At 41.6% G+C, this 17500-nt stretch overlaps 2 gene segments (V, D, J or C); one reads left to right on the top strand and one right to left on the bottom strand.

Annotated features, from left to right (window-relative positions):
* Nucleotides 1-1182: 1182 nt before the first annotated feature.
* Nucleotides 1183-1819, bottom strand: LOC130083281 (immunoglobulin kappa variable 3-20-like). The segment is given in 2 exon segments: nucleotides 1183-1614; nucleotides 1733-1819. Coding segments are annotated over 2 exon segments (378 nt in total).
* Nucleotides 1820-2500: 681 nt separating this feature from the next.
* On the top strand, nucleotides 2501-4544 carry LOC130083223 (immunoglobulin lambda constant 7-like). The segment is given in 2 exon segments: nucleotides 2501-2591; nucleotides 4028-4544. Coding segments are annotated over 2 exon segments (408 nt in total).
* The last annotated feature ends 12956 nt before the right edge of the window (nucleotides 4545-17500 follow it).

The following is a 17500-nucleotide window of genomic DNA, read 5'->3' as shown; positions in this document are numbered from 1 at the left end:
ACAGCCGTCGAACCTGTTCGGCGCGGGTTCTTTTGGCAGCGACCACTCGAGCCCGAGGCGGTCGACGGCCTGCGTCAGCAGGCGCATAAGTTCCGCGTCAGCTCCAGCGCGGGAACGGCTGGATTCCTGGATCGACGAGGAGCCGGAATGAAGCGACCATTCCTCGCTGTCCGATGCCAGGATGGAGCAGCAGTCTCTCGTGGCGTGTTCCTCGGCCTCCTCCTCAGACGCGACGGTAGTGAGGCTCGTGAGCGGCAGCTGCGCGTCGGGGAGGGGAGGCGGGTAAGGCGAAAGCGGGGCTCGAGGGAGGTCCTCCGGCGAGCGCGTCGCTGTGGCCACGGGCTCCGGCTGCCTCAGGGAACGGCGCTTCTTCCTGCGCGGTCCCACGGAGGGCGGAGCGGCTGCATCCGGGTTGAAGACTTCGAGTCGAGCCCGTAGGGTCGACAGCGGAAGTGCTTCGCAGAACTCGCAGCCCCCGGACGCGAGGGCGAGCTCTGCATGTTCCAGGCCCAGGCAGAGAGCGCAGATCACGTGGCGGTCTCCGACGCTGAGCGGGGCCCTACACGAGCCGCAGGAAGTGCGAGGAATCTTTAAAAAGACGCTCGCGCTCTTTTAGAATAGAGATTGCAATGTAAAAGGATACGTCGCCGGATAGCGTAGCTCGCACGGATGGCTGAAGGTGGCGAAGACGGCCGGCTTGCTCAGCGCTGTCCTAAGCTGGCTGTTCGCTGTTCGACGGCGGCGGTGGCTTCTCTCTGATCCAGCGATGCGGAGAGGTCGCTGAAGAGTCGAAAAATCAGGGAAGTCAGCCTATAGCCCCTTGTTTTATACGCTAAGCCACGCCCATTCTGGCGGGCTGTGACGCTATGAGGGCGCGAGCGCCCATCATTGGGCGTGATGTCACGCGGGGCTCACTGGTAGGCTGCAGCAGATGCCAGCAGGGCAGCCAATGAGCACGCGAGATGGCCTGCTCTAGGTCTGCTAGCTGCTGCACTGCGTTGACAATGAATACAAAATTAAGGATAATTTTTTGGCTTCTCGAGAAGATGAATCTTTCCCGTAGCGTAAGCTAAACTTACGCAATACGAGAGAACCTCTCGTAAGAGAACCACTGTATTAGATTATGTGTTATATGTTTTCTTACATCATAATAAATGAATAAAGTGTGTGAAAGGTTTGATATTGTGTAGTTTGTGATCCTCCATCAGCAGCTGCAGTTTCTCTCAGCTGTATCAGTGCAGTCACTGTGACGTCTGACTGACAGAGGTTTTTGTACGACTCTTTATCACTGTGTGAACACAAATTTACTGTTTATATAGTGTACACTCTGACAGTAATAATCTCCTGTATCTTCAGTCTGGACTCCACTGATGGTCAGAGTAAAATCACTGCCATAGTTAGTTCCACCGCCACTGAATTTAGATGGAGTTCCAGTATAAAGGCTTCTTATGTTATTAATCATGAGTTTAGGAGCTTCTCCAGGTTTCTGCTGATACCAGGCTAAGCCATCGCTGTATATTCCTACATCTATATGACACTTTATTGTTGCTGTTTGACTCTGTTGGACAGTTTTAACTTCAGGACTCTGAGTTACAGTGAACTGTCCTCTACACTCTGAAAGAAAACACAACAAAAATGAAAATGACATATGATATACGGTAAATGATAAACATATACTTATTTCACATTTTAAGATAATTAATAATCATTATAAAAACAAGCTTAAACAAACCTTGAATAAACAGTGCAATGGTCCAGATGAAGATGATGATGTTGTTCATAGTTGTAGTTTAGTCTTGTGTGATGATGAAGAGTGTGTTGTGTTCTGCTCTCAGTCATGAAGTGTTAAACTCACAGCACTATAAACACTCTCAGAGCACTGAAGCATGTGCTGACAATGCAAAGAAGTGGGCAGGATTTACAACAGCTTGTGCTGAGAACAAACTCATATACACTAGAGTTACACAATCATGACTTTATTTAGTATGTTTATTGTGACTCCTGAGACACTGAGGATGTGCAGATGAACGTCCATCTCTGTGTCCATATTCAGTCATGTGACCATCATCACTGCTACACTTCCACTAGATGAAGCGCCATCACTAAAGTAAGATCATGAATCATGAGTGTGTTCAGAAAGTATCAGGACTGATTGTGAATCTCTAATCAGAGTTCATGGTGTCACTCCATCTATCATGAAGCCTCATGTGTGTCTGAAATCATCAGATGGAGAAGAAACAGGCTGTTAAAGATGGACACATATTAGAGCTTGTTCACGTTTCATGATCTTGTGTGGAGATTCAGAACCAATCCAGATACTTTTATAACACACCTTGAATATGAAAACATGCTGGACTGTGTAGAACATGCAAAACACCTTTTATATCTTCATTGTCACACTTTCTATTGACTTTGGCTCTAATATTCAATAAAGTCATTATTTGAACAGATTCTCACTGAAGATTGAAGTGTGAAGCTGCAGGTTTTTCTGTGAATCATGATGATTGATCTGCATATGAAGAACAGAAGCATCATTATGAGAAACTCCACAACATCATCCATGATCAAAGAGGTCAAAGGTCACCTCAGAGGTCACAGCTCATCACATATATTTCTTTAAACAGTGTTATATCAGAAAGCATTTAGTCAAATCTGAATGAGTGAGTGTTGAGAAGAGCTGAGGATCTTCTAATATCAGTGTGTTGAAGTGTTGTTTCTCTCTCTCTGCTGGAGTGTGTGTTCACTCGAGTGGAATAGAGGTTTTTGTATGAGTGTTTCATTAGATTGTATCACTGTGGTACACATTCGGTGGAGGAACTAAACTGGTGATCAGATGTAAGTCTTTTTAATTACCTATTTAAAAAAAATAAAATTTTGATTTCAGAAAGTGTTTTAAAATTGAAAGAAGAACAACATTTATTAATAATAATGATTATTAGATATTGTGGCGACACTTTACTTGAAGCCTTTATGTATAATGCATTATAAAGGTTTCAATAATGTAGATTATAATGCCTTATATCTTTTCATAAATAATTCTAACCAAAGTTAAAATGCATTAAAATATTTGCAAATTCCTTGTTACATCTTAAGTGGTTGTTTATCATGTGTTTTAGTTTATTATAATTTTTGGAAGGTTTAACAGTGAATAGATAATATTATAATGAGTTATAACTGCAGTTACAATTATTCATGTGATCATACATGCTTTATAATGTGTATGTGTAATGTGCTTAATGCATTAAAAAGACTTTTAGAATGGAAATATATAAAGGCTTTAAGTAAAGTTTTACTAATATTGTGAATAATAATAAAATATAAATATAATAAAATAATAAAATGATATTGTCATGTTTATTCGTTCAAAAGAACGGCATTATTCCTTTCAACAACAACACAAAATGAAATTCTAAACATATTTCCATAATGTGTCTCACTATGAGTTTATTCAGTTTATTACAGGTTTGTTTTTCCTTCATTTATTTCTACACTGAGTTCGTATTTAGTTCATCTTTTATTGTAGAAATCATACATGTAAAAAGAGATTTGACATCAGAATGTAAATGTTGCTACTTTCTGTAGTTCAGTCAATGATACTGAATCTCTTTTGCTCATGTTGTGCTTATAATTCAGTGCCTTATAATATAAGCAAGATTTATGTGTGATTCAATTGTGTTTTAATTCTGTTTGAAAATGACGTGTTTTGACTGGAATATCTCACTTAAGTAAAAAAATCACTTTATTTTGGGATATAAAAACTGTTCAAATTAAAGTGTTCAGTGTATTACAATGCTATATATTATAATGAGGATTGATATAAATGTATATAGTGATTGTGTAGTGTGTATATTGTATATATATATATATATATTGACTGTAGTGAAGCTGAATGGCATGAAGGATCAGATGCTGGAGATTTGTCCTGCATTCCTCATGTCTGCTGCTTCAGTCCTGTTGAAATGCTGTGAATGTGCAGTGCAGTGTGTTGTGTGTGTGTTTGTGAATGTGTTGTGTTTGTCTCCTGCAGCTGGTCCCACAGTGAAGCCCTCAGTGTCTCTGCTGCCGCCCTCTTCTCTGCAGATCTCTGGAGACTCAGCCGCACTGCTCTGCCTGCTCAGCTCTTACTCTCCACAGGGGGCGCTGGTGAGCTGGACACTGGACGGGTCAGAGGTCACCGAGGGGGTTCTGACCAGCGCAGAGAGCCAGCAGGACGGCCGCTACAGCCGCAGTAGCGTCCTGACCCTCAGCAAAGCACGCTGGGAAGAGGGAGAGCTGTACGTCTGCAGAGTAACACATGATGGAGCTCCTCATGAGGTCTCGTTCCACAAGAGCTCTGAGTGCTGATGTTTCTCTCCTGAAGATGAGCCGTATCTGAGTGTCCTGTGTCAGGCAGGATTCACATGAGTCTAGTGCTGCAGCTGTAGTGCTTTACAACTCCATACTGAAAGAGTGTGTGTGTGTGTGTGTGTGTGTGTGTGTGTGTGTGTGATCTTTCAATCTGCTGTGTTTGCTGCAACATTCAATAAAGCTTCTCAACAAGTTCACTTTGTGTCTGACAACATCATTCAACTAACAGATGAAGATGCAGGAGCTTTTCAGAAGGTTGATGTCGCAGTAAATGTCAAATAAAGCTCTTGGGGTTTGAACATGGTCTCTGGAGACAGAGCTGCTCTATTCTGAGAGATCACAATCACTCCACCCTGACAATGCAAATGGGCTTTTCAGTCTCACTCTCTGATTGGTTACATGATCTGGACTGGAACACAACAGTTTCACTTCTGCTGCACATTTACATGTGAAATGTTACACAAATAAAGCTCTTGGGGTTTGGTCCTCAAGCTTGCACACAGATCCTGTCAGCCGGAGCTGGGCCAAATGTGGCATTTAAAGGAAGTTTATCAGGAGATCTAGTGCTACCATACAGGTGTAATAAGATAAAACACTACAGATATAAATGGGTCATTTAACTGACAATGCCTGAGCAATAAACAAAAACACTTTATATTCAACAATATCATTGATCTCCTGCATCGACATCATTATATGAGAACTGAACTGAGCTGGACAATGACATCACTGTTTTCTCCAGAGCGGCTGTATAGATAAATGAAGTAAATTAATACATTTTTTTACAACAAAAATGAACCATCACTGAACTTACTTAACCCTTAGGCGTCCAACATGTTTTTGGGGTCCTCGAGATGTTCTGACATGCCCTGACATTTGTGTTTTTTTCCAGTTGCTTATAAACATTCTGTCAGGCCCATTATCACGGCCGTGGGAAGTGGGGGTGCTGCAGCACCCCCTATTGGCGAGAGGGAGAATTTTTAAAAATGTAATAAAAATATTTTGCACAATTTATAATTTCCTTATGAATATTTTAGAAAATGATTTTGAGATTTTTGACACACGTAGGCTATTACGTGTATTTTGGATTTTAATTTCATTATTTTGAGGCCTAATCAACACAGGTTCGGAAGTTACGTTGTCACCGTCAAGGCAGGCAGGCTAGTGTCGCCGAGTAAAGAGGTTTCCCGCTCGTTCCATGCAGCATACATCCATCCATGGGCCATGGCAGCCAGGGCCGTTTGAAGGAATTTGGGGGCCCCAAGCAAAATGGACATGGAGGCCCCCCAAGCCCCGCAAGTCAGCGACTACTGAGGGGGCCCCCTTGAGGGGGATTCCGATAACAGTGTCATTGCACTTTACTGCATTGACTATCAAAGGGGCGCTCACAGTTTGTCGTTGCATTTTATTCTTAAACAGTCGTTGTCTTGGGGCCCCAGTCCAGCTCGGGGCCCCAAGCAATTGCTTGGTTTGCCTGTCCTGTTCCGACGGGCCTGATGGCAGCAGCAGACTAGTAGCCTACATTTACATAGTCTAATGACAGAAACGAGGAGGAAATATGGCACAGAAACGGATTTCTGATTATTATTATTTTTTTCGGAGATTCCTTGTGGTTTGTGTAAAAAGGTTGGAGATGGAGACAGAAAGTGTGGGGATCGTGGCCGTGGCCAGCATTTACCCGCTATATCTCTATTCTCTACCATAAACTTCGCAGCTTTAAAAAAACAATCATCATTCCTATTGCCGAGACCTGGCAGCCAATCCGAGTCAGAGTAGGGCAGAATTGTTTTCAAAGTCTTTTACACGGCGAGTCTAACAACTGGACACACTGCCGAACAAAGAACTGCACATCGGAAAACAAGCCTGTGTCATGACGGGTCACAGAATCACTGGAAGCAATAGCAAGTAAACTCAGTTTATTGACAGACTTGAGACAAACAATGACACGGGCGTGGAACGATGGCGCAGGGACTTCGATGATCAGTGGTGAAGACAGGAACCGTGAAGTGGTGAACACTGAAGACGGAATCCACACAACCCAAACGATAATCCACAGACGATGACGAACCCACGACGAAACACGAACACCGGACGAGCGGGAAGACAAGACTGGAACACCGACACAGGAGACATCAAACAACGATCTGACAAAGAGGATAAAAACCAGTGAATATAAATAGGGTGAGGAAATAGACTGCAGCGGGCGGTGATAATGATGATCAGCTGGAGCGGATCAGGTAATGTCACAACACTCACGCCCACTACGCACGTGCATTCACACAACAACATAAACACGAGACAAGAAGGAACCAGAGAATCGTATACCGTGACAGCCTGAGGCAAGTTAGCTGACAATGTTAACTGTCCTGTCAGATACAGACCGTGATGTTGCAAATGTAATTATTTAACCCACTTATTAACCAATAATGTTAGTTAATTGTTCATTTATGGAGACGAGTGGCAGCAACCTGGACGTAATGTAGGCTAACGTCAACAACAGGATAAAACGTGTAATAAATGATGCACATTATACGTTTGATTATATTTTCTATATGTAGCTGCTGTTGTGCGTTTCTAAATCATAAATGATGATTTAATCATTTATGCATTTCCTCAATGTTATAAAACATTTTAGAGGACTAACAGGCTAGGCGCCCTCATAAGATTCCATCATATAATTTTGACATAGAAGAGGGGGGGATAATATCGCGAGTGGGCGCGGGCGCCGTGAGCGCTGAGCGAGCAGGAACGAGTAGTGAGTTGTCGTCAAAAAAGATCGATAAAGCAAAAAATCTGTCGGGGGCTAAAAATAGAAAAAGAAAGAGGGGAAAGGAGATTGCGTGTCAATTGATGCGACAGCAACTAAATAAGTGGTGAAGGCAACAGGTAGAGTGACGTCCAGGCATAGGCTAATAATGCCATCGGGACCAACGGGAGATTCCCGGTGGGCCGACGTGCTTTTTGGGCCGATACATCTCATACTTTTTTTTGTTATGTTTTTTGTCTTAACGGCCCATAAAACTCGTACATTGGCGGCCCATTCGTTTTGGCGCTGGATTAGAGCCGGTGTAAATGCATTTGGTCCAAAAAAAGTCAGCGTTAGTTTTTTTTCTGACATCCCATGAAACACCTAAATCAGCGGCCCATTGGTTATTTTCTTGATTGACACTGGGCTTGCCCAATCACATCTTTAATGTGAAGTATAGAAATATACTCTTTCAAATATAGAAATTAGTACAAAACTAATTATGAAAGTGTCCTTTATTTTTCAGTGCATTTGTTTTACAATATATGGCTATTACTATCATGGGATTAATATTATAACTATTATTATGTAGTAGTGATGTAGAAAGACACTGTAACTAAAAGAGGTTTTATTTTTTCTTTGTTTAATTTGCACACTGAATATGGGTTGGAGCTTTTAATTTTCAACTCTCAAAGTGCACCAGATTGATGAATTTAACATTAAAAAGCACACAATTTTCTTACGGGGGAAATACCCCCGAACCCCCCTAGAGGGACAGAGGTCCACTCACACAGTTTTAACAAAAATTCACTGGTATTGCTGTGCTCATAGGGGGTTTGTCCAAAAAAAAAAAAAAAAAATTCACAGCACCCCCTGTTCAAAATTACTTCCAGCGGCCCTGGATCACCTGACTCAGATCAAAAGGTCACAGGATGACACTAATTCAATTTAAAGGAGAAAATTTTAACATAATTAAAGTTTTGGAAGGCTTAAAATTGAGTGGATTGATGCCTACGGTCAACTACATTTCGTATTGGGACAATACACTCGAAGAATCGTGTCCATCAGTAGAATTTACGTGCAGAGACGGTAGCTTATGCCATATTGGAGTTAGTGAATCCGATAGTTCACAATCAGAAGACAGCAGCATGGCAACGGAGCGAGCAATTATTGTTATCATTAATATTAAAAGCAAAATTGCATATTCAGTTCCCTCAAAACAAATTTGTCAGAAATGTTTATTACAAAAACATGCGTTATGATGTTGGAAGGGTGATGAAGGGAATGAACCCAATCGCAGCCAGTAGTCACAGCACACGGTTTATTATATACAAATAATAGGGAAAACAAAGCCCACGAGGGAGCAAAACAAGACAGGACAATGGTGACTAACTAGACTATGACTTAGGGTAACTAGAAGAAAACAAACAACTGATACAAGAAATAGCTCAACAAGACACCAACTCTTGAAAGGATACTCACAAATGTGCTTGACAAAGTTTGACAATGGACCGACACAGGACAGCAAACACGAGGGGATTAAATAGAGAGAAACTAATGAAGGAAACAGGTGATAATGGGGAAGCAATAATGACTAAACAAGGATAACAAGGAGGGCGGGGCTAGATGACGAGACAACACAAGCACATGTGTTTGCACATAAAACATGGGTCTGTCATGATCCTGCCTCAAGACTAATAAAAACACAAGGACTATATGGCACGATCATGACAACATGATTTTACTTTCCCACCTGGTGTCCTAACTGAATATCGGTGGGATAAAAAAAAAAAATTATTTCCATAGCTAATGTTTATGACTAATTGTGTTTTTTTCCCCTTTACATACAAAAATCTAAACATTTTGCAATTTTCACACATGTGTAAGTGTCACGGGCCACCGGGAACAACCACCACTCCGGAGGAGCCACACCAGGGAACACCACGAGGCCGGACACAAGGTAAAGTAAGTAATTTGTCTTTATTAAATCTTAAAACATATGTAAAAGGGGCATCAGCCTGGAGGCTAAAACTTGTTCCACTCTTTCAGTCAACCGTGGGACTCCAACTGCTCGACGCCCGCGGGTCCTCGGTCGGGTGACTTTCTCTGTCCCCCCAGGACAGCAATGGCAGAATGCAGCGGCGGACGGCAGGCTTCCTCTGTTCACAGAACAACAATGGTGAGTACAGAATCCAACAGTTAATAACGGAGTCTCCTCTTATCACAGGACAGCAATGGCAGGATGCATCGGCGGACGACAGGCTTCCTCTGTTCACAGAACAACAATGGTGAGTACAGAATCCAGCAGTTAACATTATTTCCTGACGCAACACCAGGCTAGACGATCCCCGACAAAGGTTTCAGAGTGCTGGTAGCGTTTAATCTTCCCATACTCGTGCATGCATCAAAACCACTGTAAATCTTCACACGTGCTCAGTTCAATCTTCAGACACTGCAATGACACACCACTTCACAGTGAAAAGTGTACCTTCACTCCACCTCGTCGGGGCCGGCCAATCCACCATCGTGATCTTCAGAAACGGGACATCAACCTGCATATACAACAATGCTTTCACTCGTTTCGTCCTCGATCTCACTCATGCCCACACTTTATCCTCCCCATCTCGGCCACCGTTGCTGCCCCCCGCCTGGATCGCGACCGCTCTCCTCTAGCCTTTTCAAGCCGCCGCTTTTAAATCCCCCGTCGGAGACACGCGCTCCAATGGCTGCTTGATTAACCACTGCAGCTGCCGCTTGTCAACACGGTCGGCCATGACAGGCCGCCGGAACCGGCCTGGTGTCGCACCGGAAGTCTCCCCAAGGGAACTGTCACAGGTCGGGAGGGTCGACTGGGTCTACCCCCTCCCTTTAGAGTGTACCACTGAGGAGCATACCAGAAACCACGCAGACAAGGAGGGTAAAAATTGAGCAGACTTTATTGACTTAAAAGAATTTGTAAATCCTAATTAAAACTCCTTCCTCCTCAGCATCCAGTAGCCGCCGGAGACGTCGACCGGACAGCAGGTAAGTATTTCGATTACGGTTGGTCCTTCCCTATACAGTGGGTGCAGAAGCTTACGGCTGTGAAGGGGGCATCGACTAGACAGCAGGTGAGTATTTCGAGTACAGTTGGTCCTTCCCTGTGCAATAGGTACGGAAAGCCAGCCCGTTCTCATCCTTTGGCGTCATACATGTGACGCTTGTACATTTCGTTGAAATCTTACGCACATGGCATCCTTTAGCATCAATATGAGACGCAGATCCCAAGGCGTCATACAGGTGACGCGCGTGTAAATCCAACGCACATGGCATCGTTTAGCGTGAATATGAGACGCAGATCCCAAGGCGTCATAACCGTAACCCGACCCCAGACCTAAACCTACCCATAACAGTGCGTGTTATATTGACGCTAAAGGATGCCATGTGCGTAAGATTTCGACGAAATGTCATATGGCGTCACCTATATGACGCCAAAGGATGAGAATGCGTTGGGAAAGCTTACGGCTGTGAACGGGGCGTCGACTAGACAGCAGGTAAGTATTTCGAGTACGGTTGGTCCTTCCCTATACAGTGGGTGCAGAAGCTTACGGCTGTGAATGAATGAATGAATGAATGAATGGAGGCATTTATATAGCGCTTTCATATGTACTACTGTACACCCAAAGCGCTTTACAATCATATCAGGGGTTCTCTTCTCAACCAGCACCAGTGAAGGGGGCATCGACTAGACAGCAGGTGAGTATTTCGAATACGGTTGGTTCTTCCCTGTGCAATAGGTGCAGAAAGCTTACGGCTGTGAACGGGGCGTCGACTAGACAGCAGGTAAGTATTTCGAATACGGTTGGTCCTTCCCTGTGCAATAGGTGCAGAAAGCTTACGGCTGTGAAGGGGGCGTCGACTGGTCAGCCAGTAGGTACTCCAGGTACAATTGGTTCCTCCCGGTATGGCAGGCTTTAAATGTGCAACGCTCAGAACAGCAGATACCTGGGTTTCCTCCGCTCTCCACAACAGTGATGATGAAACAGAATACAGCGGGCTTCAGATGGGGGATACTCAGAACAGCAGATAACTGGATTTCCTCCATTCTCCAGAACAGCCTCAACGATGAATTAAAACACAGCAGGCTTTAAATGTGCAACACTCAGAACAGCAGATACCTGGGTTTCCTCCGCTCTCCACAACAGTGTTGATGAAATAGAATACAGCGCCTGCAGATGGGGGATACTCAGAACAGCAGATAACTGGATTTCCTCCGTTCTCCAGAACAGCCTCAACGATGAATCAAAACACAGCAGGCTTTAAATGTACACTGTCACTTCCTCACACATCTCTTCCTCAGCCACTCCAAACTGCAACACAAAGCAAGGCTGATGGGCACGTGACAGAATTCGGTATGGTAAGCATGCAGTAACTTCACTTCAAACACACACGGTGGGGCACAGCATCGACACACGTCACTCTCAACCACTCTGTGAAATATAAGGCCACGGCCCACCTCCTTGTTCTGAACAGTGGGGACGGTAAGACGGAAGAATTTATAGCGACCTCAATCATGCATCACAACAGCTGTCTTCTCTCCATATATAATATATTGGCGTATAATTTACATACAGTACGGCTGGTAGAAGGTTTGTACTTATCTTCGCCCAAAAAGGGAGCTTGATATTTGCTTGAATGTGCAGGGGTGCACATTCAGCTTGAATGTGCAGGGGTGGTGATGGTGCAGTGGATAAGACACATGCCTTTGGTGTGAGAGACCCGGGTTCGAATCCACTGCAAGACACCAATGTGTCCCTGAGCAAGACACTTAACCCCTAGTTGCTCCAGAGGCGTGCGACCTCATACGTATATAGCAATTGTAAGTCGCTTTGGATAAAAGCGTCAGCTAAATGAATAAATGTAAATGTAAATGATATTTCCGAGACGACTTCTCCTCTGCCTCTCCGTTCTACACCACCCAGTTCCTCGTAGTGGATTCCTTTCCGCGGGTCGATCTCACCAGCCGATTTGTCCCACAGAACTCTCAGCCCACCTCGTCGGAACAAAGTCAGGACATAACAACAGCCTAACACAGCACCCGAACACCGAACTCCGAACGCCGTACTTCTCTTGGTTCCCCAAAGCTTTGCTTTTATCTGTTTCAAAAAGGTGTGTGTCCCAATCATCAAACAGCCCCTTGATGCGCCGCACCTGCTGTCACTTTGTCATCAGCGGCTGTTGTTGCCATGGTAGCGACGCATACAAGGCTGGCTGGGTGTTCCGTTGAAACCGCTCCGGGTGGGAACATTCCTCCGTGGACTATATAGTTCCGCTGCGGGTTCGTCACCTTGTGACAGAACCATGCGCCGAATTTTTAGTTCCGCCTTCGTCACCCGGTGACATAAGTATAGTCTCTCTCTCTCTCTCTCTCTCTCTCTCTCTCTCTCTCTCTCTCTCTCTCTCTCTCTCTATATATATATATATATATATATATAGGCTGTACACACACATATCCTAATGATAATAATAACAGGCTGTCAGATTAAAAATAAATCATCCTTATCTCTTGAAGACATGAAAGGGAGTTGCTGTTAACTTGGAGACAATTTATGTAAACTATAGTTTTTATACAATATGTGTTTCATGTGGAAGACACATTCTAAAAGATTTTTTGACAGATTATTTGTTTGTTTTATATTCCAGCACATGCACCAACCCAACAGGTGACCATCAATAAACTCAAAGAAGAAAACTTGTTTAAATCTAAAGTTAAGTTCCTTGAAGAAAAATGCAAAGATGTGGAAAATGAGAGGGCTTTTCTTCGGAGTAGTTTAACCAATGGTGAGAACTGTTTTGGAGTGTTAGCTATTTGTATTTGTCTACAATTAATATCATTATTATAATTTTTTGGCAAACATTTGCTAAAAAACACCATGTTAGTGTAAAAGAAAAAAAAAACATGTGTACTCTACTCTCTGTGTAAACTGTAATTTGATTATCATTTCCTTATTTCCATTTTGTTCCAAACTTTTGTGATTTCTGTTTGTGGAAAGCTGGTTTAAAATAATGCCTATTGTAAAAAGCACACCGTGAGTCTTCACACTGTTCCTGAAGCCTCCCCAGCAATGCACATTTTGTAGGTCTCCCATAGTTAAATTAACTCATTGCTGATTAGCACACTATGACCTGAACTGGATGTGTCCAATAAGGGTGACGTTCAAAATGTGCAGAAGGCTTCAGGAATGGTTTGACTGCTCTGCACTAATAAAAATTACTCTAAATGATTCTCTCTTTTTTTTTACAGTACTGTCAACTAAAGAAACAAAAGAGCCAAAGAGGTCTATTGTGATCACTGATTCTTCTGATGAGGACCATGTGCGAGCAGAAAAGAAAAAGTACAGAAAGGGAAGGAAGAAGACCAAAAGAGATGACTCTCCTTCGAGTTCCTTCCAGTCCTCACCTTCCTCTGACTCTTCTTCAACACCTCATAAGACTCAGAAGGACAAGAAGGGAATGAAAACACAGAAAAGTGCAAAAAGCAGAAGAGGTATGTTCAATGGCCTTTCAACATTCTTTTTAATTAATGTGCTCTTTGTGCTTGCTTCTCTTCCATTCAGAAAATTCAAGTTTGGTTATCTCTTGTACTGTAGATGTTGATAACGTACCTTTGTTCCCTGAGAGTAGGGAACTCACACTGCGTAGATGACGTTATGGTGAATGCCCTCCATGTGAACCGGTGTCGGAAAAACTATCCAATCACGGCAATCGAATTTGACCGCTGACAGCCTATAACGTCACTGCTAGTGCGACCCGGAAGTATAAAAGGGGCGACTAGAGAACATGTCATCCACTTCTGAAGGGACTGTTAAGCAGGCATCTCCAAGGCATGGCTAACGATGCAGTGTCTCGTTCCCTGTTCTCAGGGCACAGAGGTTACAGTCGTAATACTTAATAGTCGTAATACAGCCTAGACGTTCCCTTTCCAAAGGGAACTCGCACTGCCTCTGTTACTAGCTGCCTCAGCACTAGCTGGACCTGAATCGCCTGGCACAGATGTCTGTCCCTCTTCCCCTGAGAACAGGGCAAACAAGAGCAAAGTTTTCTCAAGGGAAAAAACTCACAGTTGGCACAAGGTATTTGTGTCATCTGATGTCAATATCTTAGACACGGATCCACACACTTCTTGAAACGCTTATCACTTGCCATAATTGTTCTTACCTTTTTCAGATGATTGTAAATCAGACAAAACAGTCCCGAAGACGAAAATAGGATGACATGTTCTCTAGACGCCGCTTTTATACTTCTGGGTCACTCTAGTAGAGACGTCACAAGCCGGTTAATATCGATTGCTGTGATTGGATAGTTTTTCAGACACTGGTTCGCGTAAAGGGGGCGCGTTCCCCAATAGCATCATCGACGCGGTGCGAGTTCACTTTCGAAAGGGAACATGAAGATATGTGACCTTTAGAACATTGGCTCAGTACAAAACATTTTATAGTGTAGCGCAAAAGTAAATTAACAGTATCTTTTAATATTTTATATAGTATTATATTATACTGTTATGTATGATTTATTATACTCCGAAGCCCTTAAATATGCATGGGTGGCTGTGGCTTTACACTCACTTCAGAATTCAGGTGGTCTGCCTTTACTAGCAAACAAATTCCTATATTTATACATGTATTTATTAATACAATATATTCTGTAATGTATAAAATGCTACTCCCATTGTTGTGAAAAACATGCAATTTGTTCACTTATTCCTGACTGTAAGTTGTTTATAAGACTTTATAAGATAGTCTTTTATTACAACTTTTATATGTAAACCCATATACAGCTTTTATTGTAAGTTGTTTATAAGACTTTATAAGATAGTCTTTTATTACAACTTTCATATGTAAGCTTTTATTGTAAGTTGCTTATAAGACTTTATAAGACAGTCTTTTATTACAACTTTTATATGTAAGATTTTATACATAGTCTTTTATTTTACAGGCATGAAATTACAAAAGTAATAGAACAATCAAGACCCAGAAGAATAAGACACAGACACATGATTCGATAAAAATGTTTTATTGGGTTTATAAAGACTACACAGACACATGATTCGATAAAAATGTTTTATTGGGTTTATGAGAAAACACACAGAGACTGGTTTTGAGAAAAATGTTTTATTGGAAAATGATAAAAGAACACACAAAGCCGTATTTGATCAAACTGTTTTATTAAGGAACAAATGAATGAAATGTAACCAGTGTTAAGATACTAAAAATGCATACAGTATTAGAAGAAGAAACAAAGCAAGTATTACCTTAGTGCTGTGTTTCAGACCAAAAGAAGGAGAGTGCTGAGGAAAAGGGCTCGACGGAGAAGAATGAAGCAATACAGAACTTTTTATATGAGGACTTTGAAGGATTTGAAGCAGTTAATCATTGATCAAGATCTGGGATTGGACAAATTGTGCATTTGATATTGAATATGTAATAAAGAGGTGTGATATGTAATATGCATTATAAAAACTGCAGAAATCCATGTATAGATCAGACGCTGGAAGACGAGCCAGCCTCTCCATTGTTTGGTGATCCAAGCCTGACACCTGCTGGTGGAACTTGTGAACTGATTTTATTTTACTTTAACTTTTCATTTTGTATGGAAACTTTGAACAACTAATGTAATAAAATTACTTATAACCATTATATAAAAAGCCTGCCTGCCAAAAGTCTCTGCTCTCTAAAAAGAACTAAACCACGGAGGGGTCTTTCTTCTAGACTGTAAGTATGAGTTTGTTTGAATACTTATTATCTAGTGTAGAATTTGACCTATACTTTACCTTACCTGAGATTATAAACAAAATAAGGTAGAAGGTGTAGATGATAAAGAAGAGGGAAAATCACGCACCAAATAACACCATGTAGAGTCTGCATATATGCTTTGAGAAAAACTACAAAATTATGTTATTTGGAGGAAATTGTTAAGATGAATGGATTTTAGTGTTTTGTTCTTTGTCAGTATTTTTACCAGAGCAAGTCATAGGAAGATGGAAAAAGGTCCTGAAGTACCTGCCAAAAGGAGCAACCCTAGCGGAGGCATACCAAAAGTGTGGTGTGGATAGGAAAACGATTGTCGATACGTCTGCCATTGCTGAGTTGGAAGCCTGTGACATCACAGCGTACAATAAATTACGTGCTGCGTTTCAAAAAGGGCAGAAGCTGTCCGACTTTGCAGACCGTTGCCGACAGTTGTGCACACAGGAACCAGTGTGCAGTGCCATAGAGGAAACAAAGAAAAATGGAGAGCTAAGACATTCCACAAAAAAATAAATAACATGTTGCCAGTAGATGTATGTACATTCTTATGTACATTCTGTTTATCCTCACAATCTAATTGTGTTGAATGTTTTTATTTTATTTTATTTAGCCATTATATTTGACTCCGTTTCTCATCACAGTTTGTTGAATGTGTTGAATGTTTAATTCCAAAATACAGAATTTTGTTTAGTTTATGGCTAGGTTTCATCATTGTACCTAATTTTATTGAATTTACAATGTTTAATTCAGATATTATATTTTGAACAGTGCTTCTTGCACGCCCAGTTGTGCATTTTTTGCATAATGTTGGACAGATTCACTGTCAATAATTGCTGGCACATAGTAACTGAAGCATAAACACATTATAGTGGTTTTTTTTAGTAACTGAAGCATAAACACATTATAGTGGTTTTTTTTAGTAACTGAAGCATAAACACATTATAGTGTTTTTTTTTAGTAACTGAAGCATAAACACATTATAGTGGTTTTTTTTAGTAACTGAAGCATAAACACATTATAGTGTTTTTTTTTTAGTAACTGAAGCATAAACACATTATAGTGTTTTTTTCAATTCTTGAAACTTTCTACAAATAAAGAGAAAAAACAAGTTCTATTGAATTAAAACACTTTAATATAAGAACTCACTATACATATATATATATATATATATATATATATATATATATATATATTTACACACTCACAACTATTTACAAATTACATTTATCAGAATAAAGAAAATCTCTTTCAGAGGCACATCTGGTGCTCAAACAAAAATGTGTGTGCTCTACTATGGATTCCACTGAACATTTGTATATTTTTTACAGGTTATTGGCAACATGCCAATCATGGTAGCAATCCCGATTTGGGACAAAGCACTGCTAAATAACGTCTTCTAACAAAAAGTGTGTTTTGCTGGTTTTCATAGCCATTGTTCTTAGCGTCTGCTACCTTCTCACTCCAAAAATCCTATCAATTGTATGTTACGCACGGGGCGCATGAATCACTTTCCTACTTTGCACACGAACTTCACGCGTGACAGATTGAATCTGCCCACTGAAGCGTCATATCAATCTTTAAAGAAATTCATTGGCTATCAGAAAATACATTTTCCTGGATC

This window comes from Rhinichthys klamathensis, unplaced genomic scaffold (genome assembly GCF_029890125.1).
Source record: "Rhinichthys klamathensis goyatoka isolate OS25496 unplaced genomic scaffold, OSU_Roscu_1.1 h1tg000054l_1, whole genome shotgun sequence".
Classification (NCBI taxonomy): domain Eukaryota; kingdom Metazoa; phylum Chordata; class Actinopteri; order Cypriniformes; family Leuciscidae; genus Rhinichthys; species Rhinichthys klamathensis.
This window is presented reverse-complemented; position numbering and strand designations above follow the sequence as displayed.